General features: G+C 40.2%; 2 protein-coding genes across 2 annotated transcripts; both read right to left on the reverse strand.

Moving 5' to 3' along the window:
• Positions 1–574: 574 nt before the first annotated feature.
• LOC103431057 (ABC transporter C family member 10-like) lies at positions 575–7,404 on the reverse strand. The gene is made up of 12 exons (XM_017331126.3): positions 7,104–7,404; positions 4,068–6,173; positions 3,659–3,979; positions 3,499–3,585; positions 2,817–3,404; positions 2,559–2,723; positions 2,177–2,471; positions 1,835–2,049; positions 1,448–1,753; positions 1,291–1,354; positions 983–1,222; positions 575–903 (listed from the first exon to the last, which is right to left on the reverse strand). Exons 2-12 carry the CDS (start codon positions 6,138–6,140, stop codon positions 779–781), a joined length of 4,479 nt encoding a protein of 1,492 aa, XP_017186615.1. The 5' UTR covers positions 6,141–6,173; positions 7,104–7,404; the 3' UTR covers positions 575–778.
• A 1,153-nt stretch (positions 7,405–8,557) lies between these two features.
• Positions 8,558–15,463, reverse strand: LOC108172916 (ABC transporter C family member 10-like). The gene is made up of 12 exons (XM_070823545.1): positions 15,327–15,463; positions 12,815–14,981; positions 12,406–12,726; positions 12,246–12,332; positions 11,563–12,150; positions 11,305–11,469; positions 10,900–11,194; positions 10,585–10,799; positions 10,199–10,504; positions 10,001–10,064; positions 8,976–9,215; positions 8,558–8,900 (listed from the first exon to the last, which is right to left on the reverse strand). The coding sequence occupies exons 2-12, from the start codon at positions 14,873–14,875 to the stop codon at positions 8,779–8,781; spliced, it is 4,464 nt and encodes a 1,487-aa protein (XP_070679646.1). The 5' UTR covers positions 14,876–14,981; positions 15,327–15,463; the 3' UTR covers positions 8,558–8,778.
• Between the last annotated feature and the right edge of the window lie 11,630 nt (positions 15,464–27,093).

The following is a 27,093-nucleotide window of genomic DNA, read 5'->3' on the forward strand; positions in this document are numbered from 1 at the left end:
GGATGGATAATCGCTCTTTAAAAATAATGTTTATGGATGTGGTTATGTGAGAAAATAACCAACAGAGGCGGGGGATGGAGGTGGCACCCCCGGAGTTTTAAATTCATAAATCAACTAAAAAAAGTCTGATCGCCTCACTACCTCGTTAATTAAAGCTTAAAAGATCGCATCATTTTTGAAATAAGGGTTGGAATTAATTAAATGGGCCTCAAGAAGGCTTCTAATTCCATCAAGGCCATTAGGCCCAAGCCCCTTTGAAGTACTTAAATCAATAAGTAACTTGGAATTAAAGGAGGCCAATGCCCTCCTTTGTGAACAGAGAGAGCCTCCATCTTTCAAGTCCTCTCTCTAAGTCTTAAGAAAAGAAACAAGAAAAATCTCTTCATCGTACCCTACACCAAAAGTTACACCCCAAATAACAAGAGTGTGTTCAGTTTTTATCAAGCTTGATGGTTAACCCTTTGTGATTGGTCTTTAGGCGAAGACCTTGTTTTTATGTGCAATGGTTTAGAGGCTTAAATAGTACTGAATATACATAAGAGCGAGTGAAAGCTATTTCCCGTACTCTTTCATCTGCTACTTATAATGTTCCAAAATTTATTTGGAAGCTTTCGTTGGATTATCTGTCTGACAAAAGTCCTCCAGAAAAGTTAAGGCAAAAGATCATCCCCATAGCTTAATCAGTAGCGTAATAACTGTACCACATAAACAAGAACACCACCCCAATTACCTTGGTTGCTAAACTTCTCTGCAATGTTTGCAACTGCAATACCTTCCCCTAGCAATTGTCTGAGACAATGCTGGAATTCGCTGCGCGAGACCAGTATTCCTTGACAAGCTGCCCAAATAGTGAGCCCTCATGTTTCATCAGGTTCAGTGGCTCATCATACTCTACTAATCTCCCTGTAATTGTAAAATTCGCTAATCAATTAGCAACCAAAACCATTTAAATGAGAGAATTGTAGAATAATGCATTGCTTACCGTCACTAATAGCAAGAACTTTAGTACAGTCCATCACAGTAGGTATCCTATGAGCCACGGTTATCACAGTGCAGTCTGCGAATTCTGTTCTTATAGTCTTCTGCAGAATAGAGTCTGTTGTATTGTCCATTGATGCAGTAGCTTCATCGAGGACTAGTATCCGGCTCCTCTTCAACAAAGCGCGACCCAAACAAAATAGTTGTCGCTGTCCCATGCTCCAGTTTGTTCCATCTTGTACAACTGCAATCCAGGTTATTAGTTGTTCTATTGACACCGAAAATAACTCCTATGGGACAGAGTTTTCTTACTTAAAGAATCCAGGCCCTCTTCTTTTTCTTCAATGGCCTTGCGTAACTGACAGTTCTCAAGAACCTTGGACACATTGATCGGAAGATAAGTTTTCTACACGTAGGCTTTGCTGATGAAAAATTATCAACAAGTATCAATGATAAGCAAAAACCTTACCTCCCATATTTCGTGATCAGTATGCTTCGATAACGGGTCTAGATTGAATCTCACAGATCCACTAAACAATGTTGGATCTTGTGGTATGATCCCAAAACGTAATCTTAGATCATGAAGGCCAATTTTACAAATGTCATAGTTATCCACAATGACCTTTCCTTCTGTAGGTTCTACCAGACGAAACAAAACGCTTATAAGAGTTGTCTTTCCGCCTCCAGTCCGGCCAACAATCCCAATTTTGTCCCCTCCTTCAATCACGCAGTTTATCCCACGAAGAACTAGCGGAGCATTTGGCCTATATCTTACCTGCATAAATTCATACACTATCATACATAAGTACCACTGTTCCTAGGGTTACATTTGTTAGTATATCTTTTCCATACTAACCTTTAAATCATGTATTTCCACCTTACCAACAGTTGGCCAATTGTTCGCAGGTCGGTTTTCTTCGATTATTTCTGGAGCCTCACTGGGAATACTCATGTATTGCTCTACCCTTTCTACCGAAATCATTGCGTTCTCTAGCATGCATTGAACTTGGACCGAAAATACGATGAATACATTTAATGACAGACCAAATGACAGTGCCATCCCAATAAAACCTGTCAAAATTTTAAGTAAAATGTTAGACAATTTATCAAATAGAACATAAAATAATTTGGTACACCACTTTTGACACACGGACAGTAATGCAGAGAAATTGAATGGTGGAAGATAAGTCCTACTGACCAGAAGAAGAAGCATCAAACTGAATCAAAGTAATGGCAAATGCCGAGGCTGAGAGAACAATTGCACAAAGTATTTCAAGACGTTGGATCAACCACTCATTTGCTGAAAAGCTATTGAAGTTGGCACTAGCATTTAGATCGATAAATTCCAAGTTTTTTGAGAAGAATCGATCCTCCTCTCCAAAAGCTCGGATTGTCAAGGCTCCAGCAATAGATTCAGCAAGGTGGCTTGCAAGTGCAGACTTAGTCGTGCCATTCATTCGCATCAACTCTTTTGCAGAAGCAAAGTTGTATTTCTATTTTCAGGGAAATAAATCAAGTACTTCACTCTCAAAGTCTGTTGCTCAAACAACTAAACAATAAGGTTGGTTTAACTGGAGTACCTGAAGTAGTAGAGTGACATAAATCGTGGGTATAATCAGAAACACGATTGGCCAAGTAATCGAAACCATAACTATATATATGCTGTATGCAGTCAAAGTTGAACCAACAGAAATTCCCAACTTGAAAGCTAATTCAAGGTCGATGACGTTCATATCATTAGAGACCTGCATAAAATAGACAGTAAAAATGTAAGCTCCTTTAGTTTACTCTCAGTAGATCATTTCAAGCTACCTTCTTTCAGAAAACTCGAACCATACCCGACTAATTATCCTTCCCACTGGTGTCGAGTCATAAAAGAGCATTGGTGCTCGGAAAAGCGAGTTGAGTAGTGTGTGGAAAATGGATTTTGATGCTCCACATCCTAATCCAACTAAACCGAAGAACCGAAGAAGCAAAGCAAATGACATGATGCACATGGTTATTGTATAAACAGTGAAGAGTTTGACTCTCGATACGCTATAATCCTGAAGCTTGGAAGCCAACCAATATGATTGGATTAGTTGCCCAACTATGAATATCAAATGAAAAAAGATTGAAGATGAGAAGTACAAAAATCCCTTGCGTTGTTTCAAATACTGAATGTATGGCTTGAAACCGGTGTCTCCTGTTTCCCTCTCTTCTTGCTTAATCAATTGATCACCGGAAAATTCTTTTTTCTGTTCCTCATTTTTAACTTTCTCAATCTCCTCCGAGGATGATTTATGTTTTCCAGTAGAAGTGTATCCCACTCGCCTCCCGCAACCAGAAGTGCCATGATGTGCATGGACAAGGTCTTGGAACTCTTGGCAAGAAGACATCAACTCTTCATAAGGAGCTGCTCTCAGAATTTTCCCCGAAGACATCAACTGTGAGGAAATAGCATATCACTAAGAAAACTTGCAGATCAATGGATAGGCTAAGAAATCTATTATCGATAAATCTTCTGAAATGTTAACTTACCAAAATCGAATTAAAAGCTGGAAGGAAGTCTACTTGGTGCGTCACAAGTAAAACCGTCTTCCCTGACAGAGCTCCCATTACATATTCCTGACAAATTTTCTTATTAGATTTAACTGGGGAGAGAGACAATGTCATTACCTTGAGGGGCAAGTTGACTTACATTGAAAAGGCTTGTCGCCGTATGGGCATCAACTGCACTGAAAGGGTCATCCAAGAGGTAGACATCAGCATTTTGATAGAGTGCCCGTGCAAGTTGAATACGCTGCTTCTGCCCTCCACTTAGATTGACACCTCTTTCTCCTATCTGAGTTAGATCACGGAATGGAAGCATTTCAAGGTCCTTCACAAGGGAACACTTCTCAAGCGTTTGTTGGTATCTAGCGCAATCCATGGAAGACCCAAACAGAATATTTTCTTTTATAGTTCCTGTTTGGATCCATGCAGACTGAGAAACATACGCTATCTTCCCGTATACTTGAACCTGAAAATTTAGGTAGTCAGAAGCTCTACTAAGGCTTTATCATCTATAATAATTGAAACATTATGTCTAAAGTGAATGGATTACTTACAATGCCGTTGATATGTGGAACTTCTCCAAGAATTGCAGCTAAAAGGGTTGATTTACCTGAGCCAACCTCTCCACAAATTGCTACTTTTTCTCCCGCTTTCACCACCAAATTGATGCTTTTTAATGTAACGTTTGTAGAACTACTAGAATCCCATGAAATTTCAGAAGATCTAAAGAAAACAGAATGCTCAACATCTGTACCGCAGCTCTTTTTCCTTGTAGTTCTATTCTCCAACTCTGGTGCATCAAGAAACTTCACAATCCGAGAAAATGAAACCTTTGCTTCAATAAATGCCCCGAAAACATTTGCAATCAACCTAATTGGCTCCTGAACAAGGCGTAAAGTTGCTAGAAATGTGAACACCTTACCAAGAGATAGTGTAATCCCAAGGTAGTAGCATGTCCAAAATGTAACCGCTGCTACCAAAAGTGGAGATGCCCAAAATAGAGCTATATGATATCCCTTTTGCCACAACACTTTATATATCAATTTTAGTTCTTCCGTTCGTAAACCTTCTATGACATTCTTAAAATTTGTCTCCCATGAATATAACTTCAAAATCTTCATATTTGAAAGTGCTTCCGTAATGGCCTTCAGCCTCCTGTTTTGCACTGTCATGAGCTCTGTTTGATACTCATGCTGCAACTTCGCCAATGGCGAGCTTGCCAGCACAGTTAATATGAGTACAATTAGAGCTGCAGCAGTCGCCAGCCCCACAGAGAAGTAAACAATAAGTAATGATAGGCAAATCTGAAGGCTTGTGGTCCATATCTGATGAAACCAGTATGGAAACTCCCCAATTTTGTAAGCATCCACCGTTACATAATTCACTATCTCACCAGGAGAATGAGTCAGCTTAGCAGAATTTGAGAGTCGCAGTTGCTTCTGATATACTGCTGCTGATACCAATGATCTCACTTGGAGCCCTATCAATCTAGTTTTAAAGAACCATTGCCTCTCCGACAGTGACTCCACAATTTTCGCAACGAAGAGACCAAGTGTCAGTGCATAACCTTCATACTTAAAAGCTGCATTGCCTTCAATAATCTTAATAAAGGCTATGAGAAACAGTGGACTAGTTGTCGTGGTGAGAGTCTTGATCAACGCGAATAATCCCGAAATCAAAATAGCTTTCCTCTGGCAATGAAAAATAATGGGCAAGATAGACGATTGAACAGACAGATCTCCTTCCTTCCTTTTGTTCATTTGCTCCATAAATATTAAGTACCACGTTCGTGCTTGATCACCCTCTCGCAGTTGTGGAATATCTTCATTCTCCAGAATCTTTTGCTTACCTTTCGTCATTAATGGATTTAACCAACAAAATGACATTGAGCTAAATAACCCCGCTTTTGCGAAAGGAGTCAAATTGTCATTTGAACTGATTTCACCAATGATATTGGATTCTGCACCTTGCAAAGGTGTGTAGAAGGCATCATCGTGGATTTCTGAATTGCCTTTCGAACAATCGCTTCCCTGAAAAGCACTAAATAGCAAAAGAATTGATCCAGGGACATAAAGCTTGTTTAAAACAGTCTTTACCGATACTTCCTCATCAACAATAGCTTTTCCAATTGATGAACTGCAAAGAAAAACTGCAGTTAAGAAGGCCAGTATCGAACAAGACTTCGCTATCACAATATGTTGGGGTTGTGGGTTGCTTAGGCTTATGGTAAAAGCCAGAAGCAACCATGTGAACCCTTGAAACAGCAAAACTAGGCATCCATGGAGGGGAAAAACAGTCTGTTCTGCATTTACTTTCTCGAAGATTGTCCAGATCCCAAAACCAAAGTAGGCCAAAGCCAAAGCAGCATTAAAGGCAGCCGAGATTATGGACACTGGAGAGAAGGCTCGAGACTGAGATGGCGCTATAACCTTCTTTGACGATATTTTGCATATGAACATACATAACAAGATGAACAGAAGCAAAATATCAGCTGCAATGACCAAAATATTGTTGATACATGAATCTGGATTGTTAATGGCTGAAAAGCTAGAACTGCAGTCATTTCCAGCCTCAGTTGAACAGTTGAAACTACTGCAGATCAATGAGGTCCAGAAACCATCTTCCATTATTGCGTCTCAGTGAGCTTAAACTCTGCAGTCCTACAATATTACAAGGGAAAAGTGTTTAAAAGAAAAAGATGATGTGCATTTAAAATTCAGGTGCATTGAAGGGCATAAGGTGAAGGACTCTGAAACACGAAAGTATTGCAGCAATTCATGTTGTTCAACACTAAACAGGACACACAGAGCACAAACCCTGCACCCAATTTTCAAATCCTGTTAGTTCTTTTCAACTTGATGATATACAGCTTCATGAAAATTGGGTGCAGAATATTGCAGATGAAGCTGTATATCATCAAGTTGAAAAGAACTAACAGGATTTGAAAACGAAACATATCAAACATTTGGCAAATAAGATTGCAGCGTTTTATATCAGTCAAGATTACATGCATAAAAACACTTACATTAGATAGGCTCAGTAGAAAACCAGTCTTCTCCTCTAACTGGCTCTTGAATCAGATATAGAACTCAAAAACACAAAGCATCACAATTCATGTTGTTCATACTACTGAGATAATATACTAAATCTAGTTCAAGTTCACTCTATATCATGCTTTTGCTTAATGACCCCTAACGTGTGAAAAAGTGATAGCCTCTACCATGCGAGCAATGTCAATGTACATTTCTTACACATCCCTCAGGCCTTTGAATCAATAAGTTGAAGACAAAACGTAAAGCATACAGAGTACAAATACTTAGACAAACAATTCGGACCTTCATCCTAAAAACTATCTGAAATTTGGGGGCAGATGAAGCTACAAAATCAGCCACATTAGGGGCCGTTTGATAACCATTTCGTTTTTAGTTTTTAAATTTTTATTTTCACTTTTTTGAAAACAAAAAACTGAGATCGTGTTTAGTAACTACTTTCAATTTCATTTGAAAACTAAAGAGAAATGGCTATCGAGAAAGGCCTCATAAAACAAGTGTGTTCTACATTACTCAAGAAAGATGCATAAAATGACTTACAGTAGATTAAGCTCAGTAGAAAAAATAAACCTCCTGGTCTGACTTGCTCTTGAAGCCTCTGGCTTGTCATGCATAAAACCCGAGTTTGAATCTCTCCTCCTCGTTGAGCATAAAGTAACGGATGAAGAAAAAGTAAAGCACGCCCATGTAGTGGGGGGATATCGACTTGTGATGTGTTTATGGGCTCATAGAAGTGCGTAGGTGGACTCGTTCATCAGAGAGAGAAATTTAGGTACAACCGCGTGCATGTCTCCCTCATTCCACGTAGTATCAATCATTGAACTTAAGATGGTATCAGAGCAAGTGCAGTGCTGCTTCAATACGTTTCGAACAAGTAGAATATAAGACGTGGGCACCATCCATACATTAGTACACAGCCAAAAATATACTTAAAATTGGTAAATGTGAACTAGAGATGGGGTACGGTTCGGTTAATTGAACCGACTGGCTGGAACCAGAAACCGGACCGCCCCTCTGGGTGGAGAAGATTCAAACACCGACGCCTAACCACACAGAAGTTAAACCAATCATGGTCGGTTTATTTTTGGTTCGGTTCAGTTCGATTTTTGAATCGTAATTGATAAATTTGAAGCTAAAACCAAAACTGATCGGGCCAGTTTGGCCGGTTCTTCAGTTAGGAACGCTCTGCCGTGATGTAAACAGACATTTGAGCAATGACAAATGTGATACACACAAAGACAAATATGATAGACACCAAGAAGAACCAAAGCTAGTGGCTTGATAAAATCTAGCATTTTAACCTGCTTTTTCATAAAGTTGAAATATTCGAATCTGCTTTTTCAGAAAGCTGAAACCAACAACACAATATGGGGTATATCATTGATTGAAACATAACTTTTTTTCTCTTTTCTCAAAAGAAAATATTTTTGTCTTGAAAAAGAAAATTTGCTGATGTTAGAACTTTGAATATCACTAACCACTTGAACGATGGAAAATCCAATGTGAGCGCCTTACATTCATACAAAAATGCATACATGGGCTGCTATATGTGCATTGTTTGCCCATTTCATAACAGCTTAAGCTTTTGGGGTGCAGCGATGGTCTGATCGATATGGTATAGTAGACATTTTCCATCAAAGGAGGTCCTCGGTTCAAAACCTGCAATCCCCAATTTTTTTCGGGTTTGCAAGGTGCCCAGTGGAGTAGCACCCCTAAATGATCCTTTGTGTCTGCATTTCCCTAATTATGCATTGTCGGCCAATTTCTCAACAATGTAACCATTTCGAACGAGGAAAATATCTAGCATTCGAAACCCTGAATGTTAAAAGAGTAAAGCTTTGAATACTTCGTTTTGAGTTTAAGGATTTGAACTTTGAGTTATAAAGTTTTTGTTGCTCATAATCCTATGTTTTATTGTGTCATTGGTAAGAGTGACATTAGGCTTAAAAACAAAAATTTCATGAAAAAATAAATAAAAGAATGGCTCTTGGACATTTTCTTTAAACGCTGCAAGCAGATACTTCTGCAATCTCAGCTCCTTGATCATACAAAAATACATAAATCGGAATGTTTTTATTTTTATTTTATTTTAAACGCTATGATGTGTTACAAAATTATAGCTCAATGAAATATTAAGAATTTAAAGTCGAATTCCAATGGTGCAACCAGGCAATACTTTCTCCGGAACCTTTTACGCAAAGAATGCCTATCCTTATCAGTCGTCTGAGTGTATGGCAGCATTGGCAACGCGAGACCAATATTCCTTGACTAGCTGCCCAAATAATGAGCCCTCATTCTTCATCAGCTTCATTGGCTCATCATACTCTACTAATCTCCCTGTGAACGTAAAGTTTGCTAATTGACAACTAAATCAACATGAATAAGAATTTTGTAACTTAATGCAATGCTTACCATCACTAATAGCAAGCACTTTAGTGCAGTCCATCACAGTCGGTATCCTATGAGCCACTGTTATTACAGTGCAATCCGCAAATCCTGTTCTTATAGTTTTCTGTAAGATAGAGTCTGTTGCATTGTCCATTGATGCAGTGGCTTCATCGAGGACTAGTATTCGGCTCCTCTTCAACAAAGCGCGTCCCAAACAGAATAGCTGACGCTGTCCCATGCTCCAGTTTGTTCCATCTTGTACAACTACAATCCAGGTCGTGAGTTGTTTTGTTGATACCGATAAATAACTTGAACAAGACATGCAGTTTGTTGTGCCTTGGCCCGTTTATCAGTGCGGAAACGAGATTCAGATTACAACCTCACCAAAAACACACTCAGTTGAACAGAATAACTAGTACAAATCATACAGACACCGAGACACCGAGAAATTTACGAGGTTCGGCAAAAACCTACCTACGTCCCCGGAGAGATATTGCTCTTCACTATGAGAATAACACTACAAGTACACATGAGTTAAATCAACATAACCCAATCCCGAATCCCTTGTACACCCACTCATAGAATTTTCCCAAGAGCCTCACTCTACCCCAAGAATTCTTTCACTAGAATACTTTTCACTCTAACTCTCTTGATTTTCTCTCACCCGTGCCCATGCTTTCCCATGGGAGAGCCGAATGCTCTCCCCCTTGGATGCTCTCTAATACTTACCCTCTCACTCGGCAAGCCTTTATATACAATGCAAGCAATTCCTTGCATTTAAATAAAGGCCATCATTATCATCCCCCAACTTTGCCTTTAATCAAATCACAATGCCACCTTCACGTGAAAAAAGCTAAATGGGAAAACATGAAAAGAAAACCTAGCCTATAAAGTAGACTTTTTTCATGCATAGAAAGCATACATATTTACGTGCAAACAAACACAAAGACAACACTTTGCTACAGCCATTTCCTTGTAGCACATAAAGCTAAACTATCAAAATTGTTGCCAACTCAAACTATGAGCCAATCACAACACAGTTTTCTTACCTAATGAATCCAGGCCCTCCTCTTTTTCTTGGATGGCCTCTCGTAACTGACATTTCTCCAAAACCTTTCACACATTGATTGGAAGATAAGTTTAAGTCAGTAATATAGAGTTACAGTAAGAAGTATGAATATGTGTACTTGTAGACTTGTTCCGAATAAATATTATCAGCAAGTATTTATTATAAAGAAAAACTTTACCTCCCATATTTCATGATCCGTATGTTTTGATAAGGGGTCAAGATTGTATCTCACAGATCCACTGAACAGTGTTGGATCTTGTGGTATGATCCCAAAACGCGATCTTAAATCATGAAGCCCGACTTTGCAAATGTCATAGTCATCGACAATGACCCTTCCCTCTGTAGGCTCTACCAGACGAAACAGAACGCTGATAAGAGTAGTCTTCCCACTTCCAGTCCGGCCAACGATCCCAATTTTGTATCCTCCTTCAATTATACAGTTTATCCCACGAAGAACTAGCGGAGCATTTGGCCTATATCTTACCTGCATAAAATCATATACTGTCACATTTAAGTACCATTGTTCTTAGGGTTACACTCTTCAGTATATCTTTGCACACTAACCTTTAAATCATGTATTTCCACTTTACCAACAGTTGGCCAACTGTGCACAGGTCGGTTTTCTTCGATTACTTCTGGAGCTTCACTGGGAATATGCATGTATTGCTCTACCCTTTCTACAGATATCATTGAATTCTCTAGCATGCATTGGAATTGAACCGAAACTACAACGTATACATTTAAGGACAGACCAAACGAGAGTGCCATCCCAATAAAACCTGTAAAATGTTGAAGCAAAACGTTAGACGATATATCATATATATGGCCAAATAAATCCATTAGATTCACCAAAGGTGATACACCGGACTGTTTACGAACCAGAGGAAGATGCGTCAAATTGGATCAAAGTGATTGCAAGTGCTGAGGCTGAAAGAATAATTACACACAGCAATTCAAGACGTTCAATCAACCACTCATTCGCTGAAAACCTATTGAAGTCAGCGCTTGCGTTTGCATCAATAAATTCCAAGTTTTTCGAGAAGAACCGATCCTCCTCTCCAAAAGCTCTGATTGTCAAGGATCCAGCAATAGATTCGGCAAGGTGGCTTGCAAGCGCAGACTTAGTCGTGCCATTCATTCGCATTAATTCTTTTGCAGAAGCAAAGTGGTATTTCTGTTTGCAGAAAAGAAAATCAAGTAGAAGATTTGTTGTTCAGAAAAGGCAAAAGTTTGAGGAAATCATTCAAGTGATTCAATATCAAGGGTTCAATCTCAAGGGTATACCTGAAGTAGTAGAGTGACATAAATCGTCGGTATTATCAGAAACACGATTGGCCAAGTAATCAAAACCAAAACTGTATATATGCTGTATGTCATCAAAGTTGAACCAACAGAAATTCCCAACTTGAAAGCTACTTCAAGGTCGACGATGTTCATATCATTAGAGACCTGCACAAAATAGACAGTACAAATGTAAGTTTCATTCAGTATTCTGCATTAGAACATTTCAAGCTTTCTTCTTTCAAAGAACTCAAGTCTTACCCGACTAAGTATCCTTCCCACTGGTGTTGAGTCATAGAACAGCATTGGTGCTCGGAAAAGAGAGTTGAGTAGTGTGTCGAAAATGGATGTTGATGCTCCACATCCTAATTCAACTAAACAGAAGAATCGAAGAAGCACACCGAATGACATGATGAACATGATCATTGTATACACAACGAACAGTTTGACCCTTGATACGCTATAATCCTGTAGCTTGGAAGCCAACCAATAGGATTGAATTAATTGCCCAACTATGAATATCAAATGAAAAAAGATTGATGAGGAGAAATACAAAAATCCCTTGCGCTGTTTCAAGTACTGAATGTATGGCTTGAAACCAGTGTCCCCGGTCTCTATCTCTTCTTTCTTAATTAATTGATCTCCTAAAGATTCCTTTTGCTGTACTTCAGTTTTAACCTCCTCAATCTCCACCGTTGACGATTTATATTGTCTATTAGAAGCATTCTCCACTTGCCTCTCGCAACCGGCAGTGTCATGGTGTGCACGGACAAGATCTTGGAACTCTTCACAAGAAGACAGCAACTCTTTGTATGGTGCTGCTCTCAAGATTTTCCCCGAAGACATCAACTATGACGAAAAGAATATACTACTAAGAAAACTTGCTGATCATTGGATAGAGTACGAAAACTGATATCGGTAAACCTTCTGAAATGCTTACTTACCAAAATAGAATTAAAAGCTGGAAGTAAGTCTACTTGATGTGTCACAAGTAAAACCGTCTTCCCTGACAGAGCTCCCATGACATATTCCTGACAAATTTCATATTAGCTTTCGAAAATAAAATGACAATGTCATTACCTTGAGGGGCAAGTTATCACTTACATTGAATAGGTTTGTTGCCATATGGGCATCAACCGCGCTGAAAGGGTCATCCAAGAGATAGACATCAGCATTTTGATACAGTGCACGCGCAAGTTGAATGCGCTGCTTCTGCCCACCACTCAGATTGACACCTCTTTCTCCAATCTGAGTGAGATCGCGGAATGGAAGCATCTCAAGGTCCTTCACTAAAGAACACTTGCTAAGTGTTTCTTGGTATCTAACATTATCCATGGCAGAACCAAACAAAATATTTTCTTGTATAGTTCCAGTTTGGATCCACGCAGACTGAGCAGCGTACGCTATCTTCCCATATACTTGAACCTGTAAAACAAGGCAGACAGAAGCTTTATTGGTAAGACTTTCCCGCCTAGAATAATTTCTTAAATTGTTTAGAAGAGAAATTACGTACAATGCCATTTATGCATGGAACTTCTCCGAGAATCGCAGCTAAAAGGGTGGATTTACCGGAGGCAACCTCTCCACAAATTGCTACCTTCTCTCCTGGCTTCACCACCAAATTTATGTTCCTTAATGTAGCCTTTGAAGGATTAGTGTCCCATGAAATTTCAGAACTTATACATAAAATGGACTGCTCAACATCTGTGGCACAGCTCTCTTTCCTTGTATGCCTATTCTCCAACTCTTGTGCATCGAGAAACTTCTCAATCCGATAAAATGAAACCTTTGCTTCAATAAATGCTCCAAAAACATCCGCAGTCAACCTAATGGGCTCCTGAACAAGGCGTAAAGTTGCTAAAAACGTGAAAACATTACTAGGAGAGAGTGTAAATCCAAGGAAGTAGCATGTCCAAAAAGTAACTGCCGATACGAAAAGAGGAGATGCCCAGAATAGAGCCATATTATATCCCTTCTGTGACAACACTTGATATACCAATTTTAACTCTTCGGTTCGTAAACCTTCTATCAGAGTCTTAAAATTTGTCTCCCAGGAATACAATTTCAATACTTTCATATTTGAAAGTGCTTCTGTTATGGCCTTCAACCTCCTGTTTTGTGCTACCATGAGCTTCGTTTGATACTCGTGCTGCAACTTCACCAATGGCGAGCTTGCCAGTGTACTCAATATGAGTACAACTAGAGCTGCAGCAATTGCCAGCCCCACAGAGAAGTAAACGATAAGTAATGAAAGGCACAGCTGAAGGCTTGTGGTCCATATCTGATGAAACCAGTATGGAAACTCACCGATTCTGTAAGCATCCACCGTTACATAACTCACTATCTCACCAGGAGAATGAGTCATCTTGGCAGAATTCGAGAGTCGAAGTTGCTTGTGATATATTGCTGCTGACACCAACGATCTCACTTGAAGCCCGATCAGTCTAGTTTTAAAATACCATTGCCTCTCCGACAGTGACTCCAAGATTTTCACAACAAAGAGGCCAAAAGTCAGGGCATAACCTTCATATTTAAAAGCTGCATTGCCTTCAATAATCTTAATGAACGCCATGAGAAAGAGTGGACTGCTTGATGTGGTGAGAGTCTTGATCAGTGCAAATAATCCCGAAGTCAGAATAGCTTTCCTCTGGCAATGAAAAATTATGGACAAGATAGAAGGTTTAACATATGAGTCTCTTTCCTTCTGTTTGTTCAGTTGCTCCATAAATATGTAGTACCACGTTCTTGCTTGATCATCTTGATGCAGCTGCGGAATATCATCATACTCGAGAATTTTTTGCTTACCTTTCGTCATTAAAGTATTCAACCACCAAAATGATATTGAGCTCCATAACCCTGCTTTTGCGAAAGGTGTTACATTGTCATCTGAACTGATTTCACCTCTTATATCTGCACCTTGCAGAGGCATGTAAAAGACGTCATTGTGGGTTTCTGACCCACCTTCGGAAAAATTGTTTCCCTGAAATGCACTAAATAGTAAAAGAATTGATCCAGGAAAACAAAAAATGTTTAAAACAATCTTAACGGACACTTCCTCATCAACAATAGCTTCCCAAATTGATGAACCGGAAAGAAAAATGGCAACAAAGAAGGAAAGTATTAAACAAGATTTCGTTATCACAACATGTTGCGGTTGTGGCTTGTTAATGCTTATGGTGAAAGCCAGAAGCAACCATGTGAACCCTTGAAAAAATAATACCAGCCATCCATGCAGAGGTAAAACAGTCTGGCCTGCATTTACTTTCTCGAAGATTGTCCATATCCCAAAACCCAAGTAGGCCAAAGCCAAACCAGCATTAAAGGTCGCTGGGATTATTGACACTGGAGAGAAGGTTTGAGACTCAGATGGTGGTATAACCTTCTTTGATGATATTTTGCATACGAATATGCATAACAAGATGAATAGAAGCAAAATATCAGCTGCAATGACCAAAATATTGTTGATACATGAATCTGGATTCGGATTGTCTACAAAGCCAGAGCTGCATTCATTTCCAACTTCAGTTGAACAGTCAGAACTGCAGATCAATAAGGTCCAGAAACCATCCCCCATTGTTGTGTCTCAGTGCGGTTGAAAATCTGCACTGTTACAAGAGAAAAGTGCTTGAAAAGGATCTGCATCTGAATTTCATGGTTTTAAAATGCAAGAGATGAAGGACCTGAAAACACAGAAAGTATTGCAGCAATTCATGTTATTCAACGACTGAGGTAATATTCCAAATCTAGTAAGTTGGAGACGAAACAGGACATATATAGAGCTCAAATATGAACTGTAATTAGAACTTAATTATGTAGCGCCGATGCAGATAAACAAGTTTGAACCATCCCCCCACATATTTGTAGAACTTTTTCTGAAAATTGGGTGCAGAATCTGCAGATGAAGCTGTATATTGTCAAGTTGGAAAGAACTAACAGCAATTGAAAACGAAAAATATCAACGTTTAGCAAAACGATTGCTGTGACCTGCTCTATATCACTCAAGAAACATGCATAAGAAAACTTACAGTAGATTAAGATGAGTAGCGAATCAGCTTCCTGGTCTAGCTTGCTCTTGTAGTCTCAGAGTTTAACTTCTCATGCATGAAACCCGAGTTCACAACTGAGCTTTGTCCCTTTGCTCCATTAGTCCGTTTCAGTGAATTATGTATGCCATGCCATGCCAAATTCATAACTTTTTGGGGTGCGTGTCCACCACAGTGGAAACTTGACCTTTCCGCTTTGTTAGTACATGGTGGCTTAACCTTTGGAAAGAAAATGAAATTATAATGTTCTTTAGCGTTTTCCCATCATGTTTCCTGGCTACATTATTCACTGGCAGGCATTGCAATTAGGGCTTGTTTGGTGTCTGGATTGAATTGGAACGTTCAAGGTATATTGAAGGAAAGAGGATAATGATTTTTCATTTCGAAGGGATTTAGACATGAAGAAACTTCTCCTTTATAATCTTTCCATTTTGGAGAGGATTGGAATGGATAAATTCACTTGTTGAGTGACTCATCTCTTGCATTCAAGTTAGCCATAGTTTTATAATTTCTTCATTTAACATACCTTAAAACTAGTGTCTTATTCGCTCCAATCCAATCCCCTATATCAAACTCGGCTTAGGGTTTGCCCAGTTGGTAAGGGAAGGGGGCGGAATAGGTTAAGATTAGGATGAGGGAGTTTGATTCCTTCTAATGCAACAATAAATAAATAAGCACACCCATGTGCTGGGGAATATCGCCTTGTGATGAGTATATGAGCACGTCAAAGTGGATGGGCGCCCTCATTCGCTGGACAAAAACAAACTTAGGTGCAACTAGGTGTACATGCCTTGTGCTAGCTAGTGGCCTAGCATTTGAATCTGATGGCATATCTACCCCAGAACACAGAAAGTTAAACAAACTAATCTGCACATTTAAAAAGTTGAAATCTGCGATACAGTAGGGGGTCACCAGGATCCCCGCACTAACCAACATGGGACATATTATTAAGGAGAAATTAGGTTCATATTCTTCTTTTTACTACTTCATTAATTAAAATTCTATTCATTTTTCAATTTTTGATCAAGGTCCTTGGGTATTAATAACATCATTAATTATTTGAATAATAAAAAAAAATTATTTTTAAATATATTCCTTTTGTGTTAAAAATGTTAAAATTAGTACATTTATATTTATGGTTAAATTTTTTTATCATATATTTTTATTTTTAGTTTGTACCTATTTTTAATTTGTACCAATTTTCTTTTCATTTTTAATTTGTACCCATAGATTAGTTTCTTTTTGTGCCCATATTTTTTAAAGTTTTATTTGTGTTTGTACTCATGTGTATACCGTCACGTGACATTGTATATTTAATCAATGATAGAAAAATTACATATGGTATATTTATGTTTTATGCCTAAACTTTGTATCATATATTTATATTTTTAGTTTGTACCCACTTTTAATTTGCAACATTTTTTTTTAAATTTGTAGTATTTTCTTTTTAGTTTTATTTTGTACCCATGTATTAATTTATTTTAGCGCCTATATTTTTTAAAAATTCATTTGTGCTCATACTTTTTTAATCTTTTATCTGTACCCAAATTTATTTATAATGTACCAATTCTTCTTTATTAATGGACCACTTTGTTATATGTGAAATGTACCAATTTTTTTAACACTATTGATACATTCTTTTGCCATTTATTAATTCTTATTTTTACATAGTTTTTATCCATTTATTCAATCAAAATGTTTGAATTTTTTTATTGTAACCGTTTTTAATAGTATTATAATAAGGGATTTTAAATTTATAGGATTATAAATCTCATAAAATATCAAACAATTAATGTCAAAACTATAAAAATATAAATATTAATTGTAATATAATGAGGTGTACAAAGTCAAGGGACTTTGATCAAACTTTGAATACCATTAGGGTGCGTTTGTTGCACCGGACTGTCTCAGACTGGACTAGCTTTAGGGACTAAGCTAGACTGGCTTAGACTAGACTAAGCTGGACTAGCTTAGTGAAGTGTTTAGTGTAGTGTCGGACTAAGAAGCAAGATAATGAAAACAGTAATGTCACCAATTTGGTGTTTGCTCAGACTAGGACTACATTATTGTTCTATTGTAATTGCTTTTTTATTAAAGATACTATTAAAATTAATTGTTTGTAGCATACTTGACCAATCCTGAAACTACTGAGCACTGGTCAACGTTATACCGTTAAGGATCCAGAAGAGTTTCCCTCCAACCAAGAGGCCAATCACAGTGCGACACGTGTCGACATCAGAAGCCAATCATAGCGCGACACATGTCAACATCAGAAGCCAATCACAACACAACACGTGTCAATGTCAGAATGAAACTAGAAACTCTCTTCTATAAATAGAGATCATTCTCTCACAATATTGCCTAATGTCATTTGTACTAAATCATTCACTAGTACTCACTAAAGGAGAGCTTGAACCTATGTACTTGTGTAAACCCTTCACAATTAATGAGAACTCCTCTACTCCGTGGACGTAGCCAATCTGGGTGAACCACGTGCATCTTGTGTTTGCTTCCCTGACCCTATCCATTTACATACTTATCCACACTAGTGACCAGAGCAATCTAGCAAAGGTCACAAACTTAACACTTTCTGTTGTACCAAAGTCCTCACTGATTTTGTGCATCAACATTTGGCGCCGTCTGTGGGAAACGACGCTTATTCTCACTCTCTTCAGCTTTGTTAAGCTGGTTTCCACCATTCGTACACTCTCTTTTGACCGGGCATCCCTCTCCAACATGGGGAGCGAAGGAAGCCACAGCACGCAGAATGACACCCCTCTTGCACTTGGTGCGAAGTAACGAAAGAATGAAGGAAAGAGGGTTGCTCTTCAAGCTAAAGTTGATGAGCTAGAAACTTAGAACAACAAGATAGGAATGAAGAACGAGGTTATCCAGGAGCAGTATGAGAAGCTCTTTGAGAGGCTCCACGAAACTAGGCGTACTCAAACACGCGAGCTCATTACCCTTGTAGACATCAACCATCATCTAGGTGCCCCCCAACACGAAGGGTCGCCTTCCTTCGACATGGGTATCCCTGATGAGGAGCGAGCTAATCATCAAAACATTGATAAACATGAGACTTCTCTCAACCCAGCTGCTTCGACCCGAAGTAGGAGAAGTGGAGGAAGACACCTCCTTACAAAAGGAGTGGAAGGATCGAAAGCCGTTTTTCACGACTGTCGAGATTTCCTAAAGCAACGTCAAGACAATCCCATCCATGTAAGCTCGAAGATCAATGACCCAAGGGTCTCTGAAAGACTCGGTCCCTTCCCATGTCCCAGGCCGGCTACCAATTTGGGAAAAGGGCAACAAGTCCTAGAGAAACATGAAGGTATAGGGGACTCAGAGATGTTCCGACAAACATACCTTGGAAGTCAGTACGGCGAGTCCAGGGAAAAACCACATGCTCTTGATCAAACCTTCCTACCTCCAAGAGGAGATGGAGATTTACAAAAGAAAGCTCTAGTGGTACATGACTCCACTTAGGACCCTCTTGTCCTACAACTCCTTAAGGAAGTAAACAAGTTGAAGGCCGAACGACAAGCTGAGATACCTGATTGGAACCAACCTAGGCATGGCCCTCTTACAAGGAGGATCCTCGACACCCCCTCAAAGCAAAGACAAAGCAGAAGCTTGGCTTGCAACTCTATACTGGAAAGGAAGATCCGATTGAACACCTTAACCTCTTTGGGTCAACCATGGCATACCGGATGCACACCGACAAAGAACGATGTCTTCTCTTCCCCTCCACCATCTCTGGCGGAGCTCTAAACTGGTATTGTTGTCTTCCACCTGAGGCGGTAGACTCATTTGAGGAATTGAGGAAACTGTTTGTTTCTCAACACATTTTCCAGACTGATCGCTTGCACTCTGCGGATGACTTGTACACTATTCGCCAGAAGCCAGACGAGTCATTATGTATGTATGCTGGCCGCTTCAGCCATGAGTACTCCCGTTGTGTCGAGACAAACGACAAGACTGCCTTCAAAGCCTTCACGGCAGGCCTACGTGATTGTTTCTTCAAGTACATGATCAATGCCAACACTTGGAAGACTTACTCTGAGGTGATGGCACAGGCTTACAACCATGCCTCCACTGAGGCAATGACATATCAAGGGAAACCCTCCACAACCACCCCTTATCAGCAAGTAGGGAGTGGAAGCCAGATCCAACCAAATGAGAAGACCTCGACCTTCCAAACAGCAGTGGTGCCTCCCCCTGCCTTACTTAATACTTTGCCAAGTCAACAGATATATCAATCTCAGGGTAAAAGGAAATATTTCCATCCTCACCAGTCTCATTTTAGTAAAAGGAGTAAGGGACACTACCGCGATAACCAAGGGTATCGCCATGATAATGCCCCGTCCCCAGGCAGTCAACGCAGTGGGCCAAGCACGTGTCAGGACAAGCCCTACCCCGAGGTATGAGACATACACGCCTTTGAACGCCACATGTGTGGCCATTTACCCCAGTATAGCACACCTGATATCGAAGCCAATGCCGAGGCAGTCGGGTTACAAGCCCACGAAGAACACGGGCGTATTTTGCTGCTACCACGAGTATAACGGCTATGACAACGAGAAGTGTATCACCCTTCGTGATCATATTGAAGCTTTAGCGATTGAAGGAAAAATTGATCAATTATTCCTTCACCCTTCAAGGGATAACCGTAACCAACGCCAAGTGAATCTGATATATTCCATAAGCGGCGGCACACCCATATCTGAATCTTCTAACATAGCCATGAAAAACAACAAACAAGTTTTAAGGCCTGGTCACCAAGTGTTTCACGTGGAAGACATCAGGGGGAGGCAAGTGTCAAAAGCCTAACTGGGATCCAATATGTTTCTACCCTGAGGAAGAAAGAGGTATCATCTACCCTCACAATGACCCATTGATCGTGGAAGCTCACATAGCCAACTTTGAAGTACGGCAAAACCTGGTAGACACGAGGGTTTCGGTCAATATCATGTTTGCTGAAGCTTTCAGGGCACTTAATGTAGCTGAACACTTGCTCGATCGCTTGATTTCCCCTCTGATAAGCTTCTCCGATGATATCGTGCAACCTTTAGGGAGCATACACTTACCTTTCACCATTGGTACATGCCCTTACACAGCTACCATTACCACTAACTTCCTGGTGGTTGATTGCCCAACGGCATACAATGTCATATTTGGACGCACAGGCATCAATGATCTCAAGGCCATGGTATCCATACATATGTTGTTGATGAAATTTCCAACCCCATATGGCAATGGTTACATCAGAGGAGATCAACTTAGTGCACGATCATGTTACAACACTTCGGTCAAGCAACAACATCTGCTTGTGCCCAAGGAAACCCTTTCTATACATGACCAAGTTATAAAGACCAGCCCAGACGAAGCCAACTTGGATCTTCACGGTGGCAACAGTCAACCCAACGATCCTCGAGATGACTATTTCACCCAGCAAGCACAACCCGTTGAAGAGTTGGAGAAGGTCTCTATCTCAAAAGATTATCCAGATCGCATGGTGAAGATTGGCACCACCTTGTCACCATCCATTCGGTTGGCATTGATCTCTTTTTTGCAAGAGAACACTGAGGTTTTTGCCTGGTCATACGAAGACATGTCAAGCATCTCTCCCGATATCATCTATCATCGCTTTAAGTATTGACCCCAAGACCAAGCCAGTGAGACAGAAGCGAAGATCCTATGACGCTGAACGGTACAAGGCAATGAAGGCAGAAGTTGAAAAACTTAAAGGCATAAGCTTCGTCCGCGAAGTCAATTATCCAACGTGGGTAGCAAATGTTGTCCTTGTTAAGAAGAATCCGACCAAGGAAAGTCTCCTACTCCAAAAGGTCTTGTGGAGAATGTGTGTCGATTACATCGACCTAAACAAAGGATGCCCGAATGATAACTTTCCTCTTCCTCTTATAGACAAACTTATAGTCTCTACAGCAGGGTGTGAACTCCTGAGCTTCATGGATGCTTACTTAGGATACAACCAAATCCTTATGAACCCTCCGGACCAAGAACACACAGCCTTCACTACTGACAGGGGACTATATTGCTATAAAGTCATGCCCTTTGGCCTAAAGAATGCAGGAGCGACTTATCAGAGACTAGTCAATTCAATGTTCGCCGAACAGATTAGGAAGAGCATGGAAGTTTACGTTGATGATATGCTAGTCAAGAGCAAACATGCTGACCAACACATCACCAACCTATCTAAAACTTTCACCATTCTGAAGAGGTATCGAATGAGGTTGAACCCCAACAAATGTGCCTTCGGCGTAGGCTCTGGCAAATTCTTAGGCTTCATGATAAGCCAACGAGGCATTGAGGCTAACCCCGAGAAGATCAAAGCAATCCTCGACATGAAAGAACCGGTAACTTCAAAAGACATCCAAAGCCTTACTGGCAAGGTGGCAGCCTTAACTAGGTTCATCTCTAAGGCCACAAACAGATGTGCTCCTTTCTTCAAAGCACTTAAAGGAAGTAAAAAGTACATTACATGGACTGATGAATGTGCTGAGGCATTCAAGAACCTCAAAGACTACATGAGTAAAGCCCATTTGCTCTCCAAACCTGAGGTTGGTGACACTCTCAGTATCTATATGTCGGTATCAGCTTCAGCAGTAAGTTCCGTTCTCATTCGAAATGATGGTAATGTCGAACGGCCTGTCTACTACGCTAGCAAGGCCTTACAAGATGCGGAGACACGATATTCTAACATTGAGAAATTGGCTCTAGCATTGGTCATGTCTGCTCGAAAACTTCGCCCTTACTTCCAAGCACACTCCATCATCGTGCTTACCAATCATCCTCTTCGACAGATACTCCAAAATCCTGACACTTCCGGGAGAATGATCAAATGGGCAATAGCATTGGGTGAGTTTGACATCTCATACCAACCAAAACCAGCTGAGAAGGGCCAAGCAGTGGCAGACTTCATCGCCGACTTCACATATCCTGTTGACCTTGTTTCTACGCCTAAAGAAGTGGTTTCATTACCCTCGGAAGCTCAGAAAATAGAACCAATAGCCCCAGTATAGAGTCTATATGTTGATGGCTCGTCCAACCAATAGGGTTATGGAGCAAAACTAGTCCTTACGACCCCTGACAAAGTGGCGATGGAGTATGCTCTTCGTTTCAAATTCAAGGCATCGAACAATGAGGCCGAATATGAAGCCCTCCTAGCAGGTTTACGTTTGGCCAAACACCTTGGGGTTAAACGAATTGATATCTTCAGTGACTCCCAATTGGTGGTTAACCAGGTCACCAACAACTTTGACGCTAAGGATAGCTTCATGACAGCATATCTGGCACAAACACAATTGTTACTCAAGCACTTCCACTACCAGATCACCCAAATTCCTCGAGCGGCAAACAATCATGCAGATGCTTTGGCTCGCCTCGCCTCAGCGGTGGAAGACAAGATTGGGAGAAAAATTCAGGTCGAATTGTTGGCAGCACTAAGCATCATGGCTGCGAAAGTGTGCAACTTACAATAAGGAGATAGTTGGATTACCTCGATTTATAGATTTCTTGCTCATGGCACCCTTCCAAATGACAAAGTCCAAGCTAAGCAGATTCGATACAAGGCTACCCATTACTTGATCATTAATGACCAACTCTACAAGCGGGGTTTTAACCTACCATACCTAAGATGCCTTACACCCGCAAAGGCGGAAACTGTCCTTCGGGAAATACATGAAGGAGTCTGCGGAGATCATGCTGGATCTCGATCCCTAGCACACAAGGCTTTTCGCCAAGGATATTACTGGCCAACACTCCACCAAGATGCCATCATAATATCCCGCTCGTGTGATAAGTGTCAACGCTACGCAACTATTCCTCACTCCCCTTCCGAGCCGCTCACTCCTATGATCAGCCCTTGGCCCTTCGCCCAATGGGGACTTAATTTGATCAGCCCAATGCCTGCAGGGAAAGGCAAGGTTCGCTATGCAATCGTTGCAGTTGACTACTTCACAAAGTGGGTCAAAGTAGAACCCTTGGCAACCATTACTGAGGCAAAAATAGAAGACTTCGTATGGAAGAACATCCTTTGCAGATTCGGCATTCCCAATGCGATAGTCATTGACAACGGGCGACAGTTCGACAACAATAAGTTCAGGATGTTCTGCTCTAGGTTCAACATCAACTTATGTTTTGCCTCCCCAGCTCATCCCCAGTCTAATGGACAAGTTGAAGCCATCAACAAAAGAATCAAGCGAACTTTGAAAACCAGCTTGGACAAGGCTAAAGGTTGCTGGCCAGAATTTGTACCCCAAGTTCTTTGGTCATACCGCACTTCGTATCGGACATCAACAAGAGAAACCCCATTCTCACCTGCCTTTGGTACAGAGGCAGTTATCCTAGTTGAGCTTGAGCAAGCAACGTTCCGAGTCCAGAACTACGTGCAAAGCGAAAATGACAAACAACTTACCCTCAACTTGGATCTAGTCGAGGAACACAGAAACTAGGCTTACTTGAGGAATGTCGCCTACAAGCAGCGCATCTTCAACTACTATGACTCAAGAGTCAAACCTCGTTCTTTCAAAGTGGATGACTAGGTATTAAAGAAAAGATTACTCTGTGACAGAGTCTCGAGTGAAGGAACACTTAGTCCAAACTGGGATGGACCGTTTGAAGTTGTTGGCATCAGTCGCCTTGGCTCCTACAAGCTTAGAAGCTTCGATGGCAAGACCATTGGCCATCCATGGAACCCTGATCACTTAAAGTACTATTACAAGTAAACTCACATTGTACAAGAGTTAAGCTTCAACCGTTCGACATCCTATGTAACGAAAACTATTTGGCATGAATTCAATAAAGAGGTGATTTAGACAACTCGGTTCTAATCCTCTTACATTCCTAGCAATGAAACACTCGGGTTCAAAGCTTCAACATGAATGCTTCCAACATGAAACAAAGCCTAAGTATATGTCAACAAAACTATACAAATAAACGAACAGCTTCACAGTATATTCGTTCAATCATACATTCCAACACATTCATACATAAGCCAACTGTGCTTTGAAAGGGTTCAACATATTTTGTGTCATTCGACACTTGCTACAATGTGCCTAGACACCTTGCCCTTATTCTCACCAACTAGGTGATGAAATGTGAAGAATGAACTCATCTTCATGCCACCAACTAGGTGATGAAATGTACAACTTGTACTCTTCTTCATACCACCAACCAGGTGATGAAATGTACAACCCATACTCTAATATTATTTGGCAACTTGCCATTCATGCCACCAACCAGGGGAAGAAGGAACTCATCCTCGTGCCACCAACCAAGTGATGAAATGTGATGAAAGGTTATGAAGGAACTCACATTCGTACCACCAACCAAGTGATGAAAGCAACTCATCATTCATTCCACTTACTAGAAGACGAATGGTACAACTTGTACAAGTGAATTCTTAGCATTCACAAATAATCAAAAACCCTCAAGCTTGACAGCTCAATTAGGGGAGCACTTATGCCCAACAAGAGTTATTGTCACCAACAAAGTCTTATTGCAAGCCAACAACAACTTCAGTGCATGGCATATGAATATCAAGCTATTCAGCCATCTTGCATCTGCTTCAAACATTACCCCTCTGTAACAATGCAAACACTACAACTCGTAGAAAGCTTCACACACTCTTGATCAAGACAGTGTGAAGCAAAACCAATTTATGGTGCCAACAAGAGCTTCATCAATGGAGGGCAACCACAATTCTCAAAAGCTTCACACACTCTTGATCAAGACAGTGTGAAGTAAAACCAATTTATGGTGCCAACAAAAGCTTCATCAAAGGAGTTCAACCACAATTTTCAAAAGCTTCACACACTTTTGATCAAGACAGTGTGAACTAAAACCAATTTATGGTGCCGACAAGAGCTTCATCAATGGAGGGCAACCACAATTCTCAAAAGCTTCACACACTCTTGATCAAGACAGTGTGAAGCAAAACCAATTTATGGTGCCAACAAGAGCTTCATCAATGAAGGGCAACCACAATTCTCAAAAGCTTCACACACTCTTGATCAAGACAGTGTGAAGCAAAACCAATTTATGGTGCCAACAAGAGCTTCATCAAAGGAGGGCAACCATAATTCTCAAAAGCTTCACACACTCTTGATCAAGACAGTGTGAAGCAAAACCAATTTATGGTGCCAACAAGAGCTTCATCAATAGAGTGCAACCACAATTCTCAAAAGTTTCACACTCTTGATCAAGACAGTGTGAAGCAAAACCAATTTATGGTGCCAACAATAGCTTCATCAATGGAGGGTAACCACAATTCTCAAAAGCTTCACACACTCTTGATCAAGACAGTGTGAAGCAAAACCAATTTATGGTACCAACAAAAGCTTCATCAAAGGAGTTCAACCATAATTCTCAAAAGCTTCACACACTCTTGATCAAGACAGTGTGAAGCAAAACCAATTTATGGTGCCAACAAAAGCTTCATCAATGGAGGGCAACTACAATTCTCAAACCTTCAAAGCAAATTCAAGACTGTTCGAAGCAAATTCAATTTATATGGTTCATCCAAACCTTCGACTACTACAAGGTGTGGCTTCCATCACAATCTCTTGCTCAACAGTGTGGAAGCAAAAATTTTATATGTTGTCTCTCCCACATTTTCAAATTTCTAGTTTCCCAAAAAATAAAAAAATAAAAAATTCAACAAAAGCTTCAACCCCAAAGCTTCACCAACAAAAGCTTCATCAATGGAGGACAACTACAAATTCTCAAAAGCTTCACACTATCTTGATCAAGATAGTGTGAAGCAAAATCAATTCATGGTACCCAACAAAAGCTTCAACTCCAAAGCTTGACCCACAAAAGCTTCACCCACAAAATCTTCACCTACAAAGCTTCAACACAAAAGCTTCACCTACAAAAGCTTCACACTATCTTGATCAAGATAGTGTGAAGCAAAATCAATTCATGGTGCCCAACAAAACTTCAACCTTAAAGCTTCACCTACAAAGCTTCAACTCCAAAACTTCACCTATAAAGCTTCAACTCCAAAGCTTCACCTACAAAAGCTTCAACACAAAAGCTTCACCCACAAAAGCTTCACCCACAAAAGCTTCATCCACAAAAGTTTCACCTATAAAAGCTTCACCTACAAAAGCTTGACCCACAAAAGCTTGGCTTGACCCACAAAAGCTTGCCCTACAAAAGATTGGCCCACAAAAGCTTCACCTACAAAAGCTTCACCCACAAAAGCTTCACCTACAAAAGCTTCACCCACAAAAGCTTCACCCACAAAAGCTTCACCTACAGAAGCGTGACCCACAAAAGCTTCACCTACAAAAACTTGACCCACAAAAACTTCACCTACAAAGCTTCAAAACAAATGCTTCACCTACAAAAGCTTCACACTATCTTGATCAAGATAGTGTGAAGCAAAATCAATTCATAGTGCCCAACAAAGCTTCAACCTCAAAGCTTCACCTACAAAGCTTCAACACCAAAGCTTCACCTACAAAGCTTTAAAATATATATATATATATATATATATATATTCTATATTCGGAAATTCAAAAATTCGAAGAAAAAAAAAATGCCTAGGCCTCATCTTCTTTCGGCCTAACAACTTTCATAACAAATATATATGAAGGAGTTTTGGGCTATCACTTAGAAAGGAAGTGTCTCATTCATCAACTCCCTCGACTGGAGACTTGGAGGACTCCTACCATATGCTACTGCACCTTGATACTCGGAAGTCTCACGACCACTCAGTGAC

This window comes from Malus domestica, chromosome 06, assembly GCF_042453785.1.
Source record: "Malus domestica chromosome 06, GDT2T_hap1".
Lineage (NCBI taxonomy): Eukaryota > Viridiplantae > Streptophyta > Magnoliopsida > Rosales > Rosaceae > Malus > Malus domestica.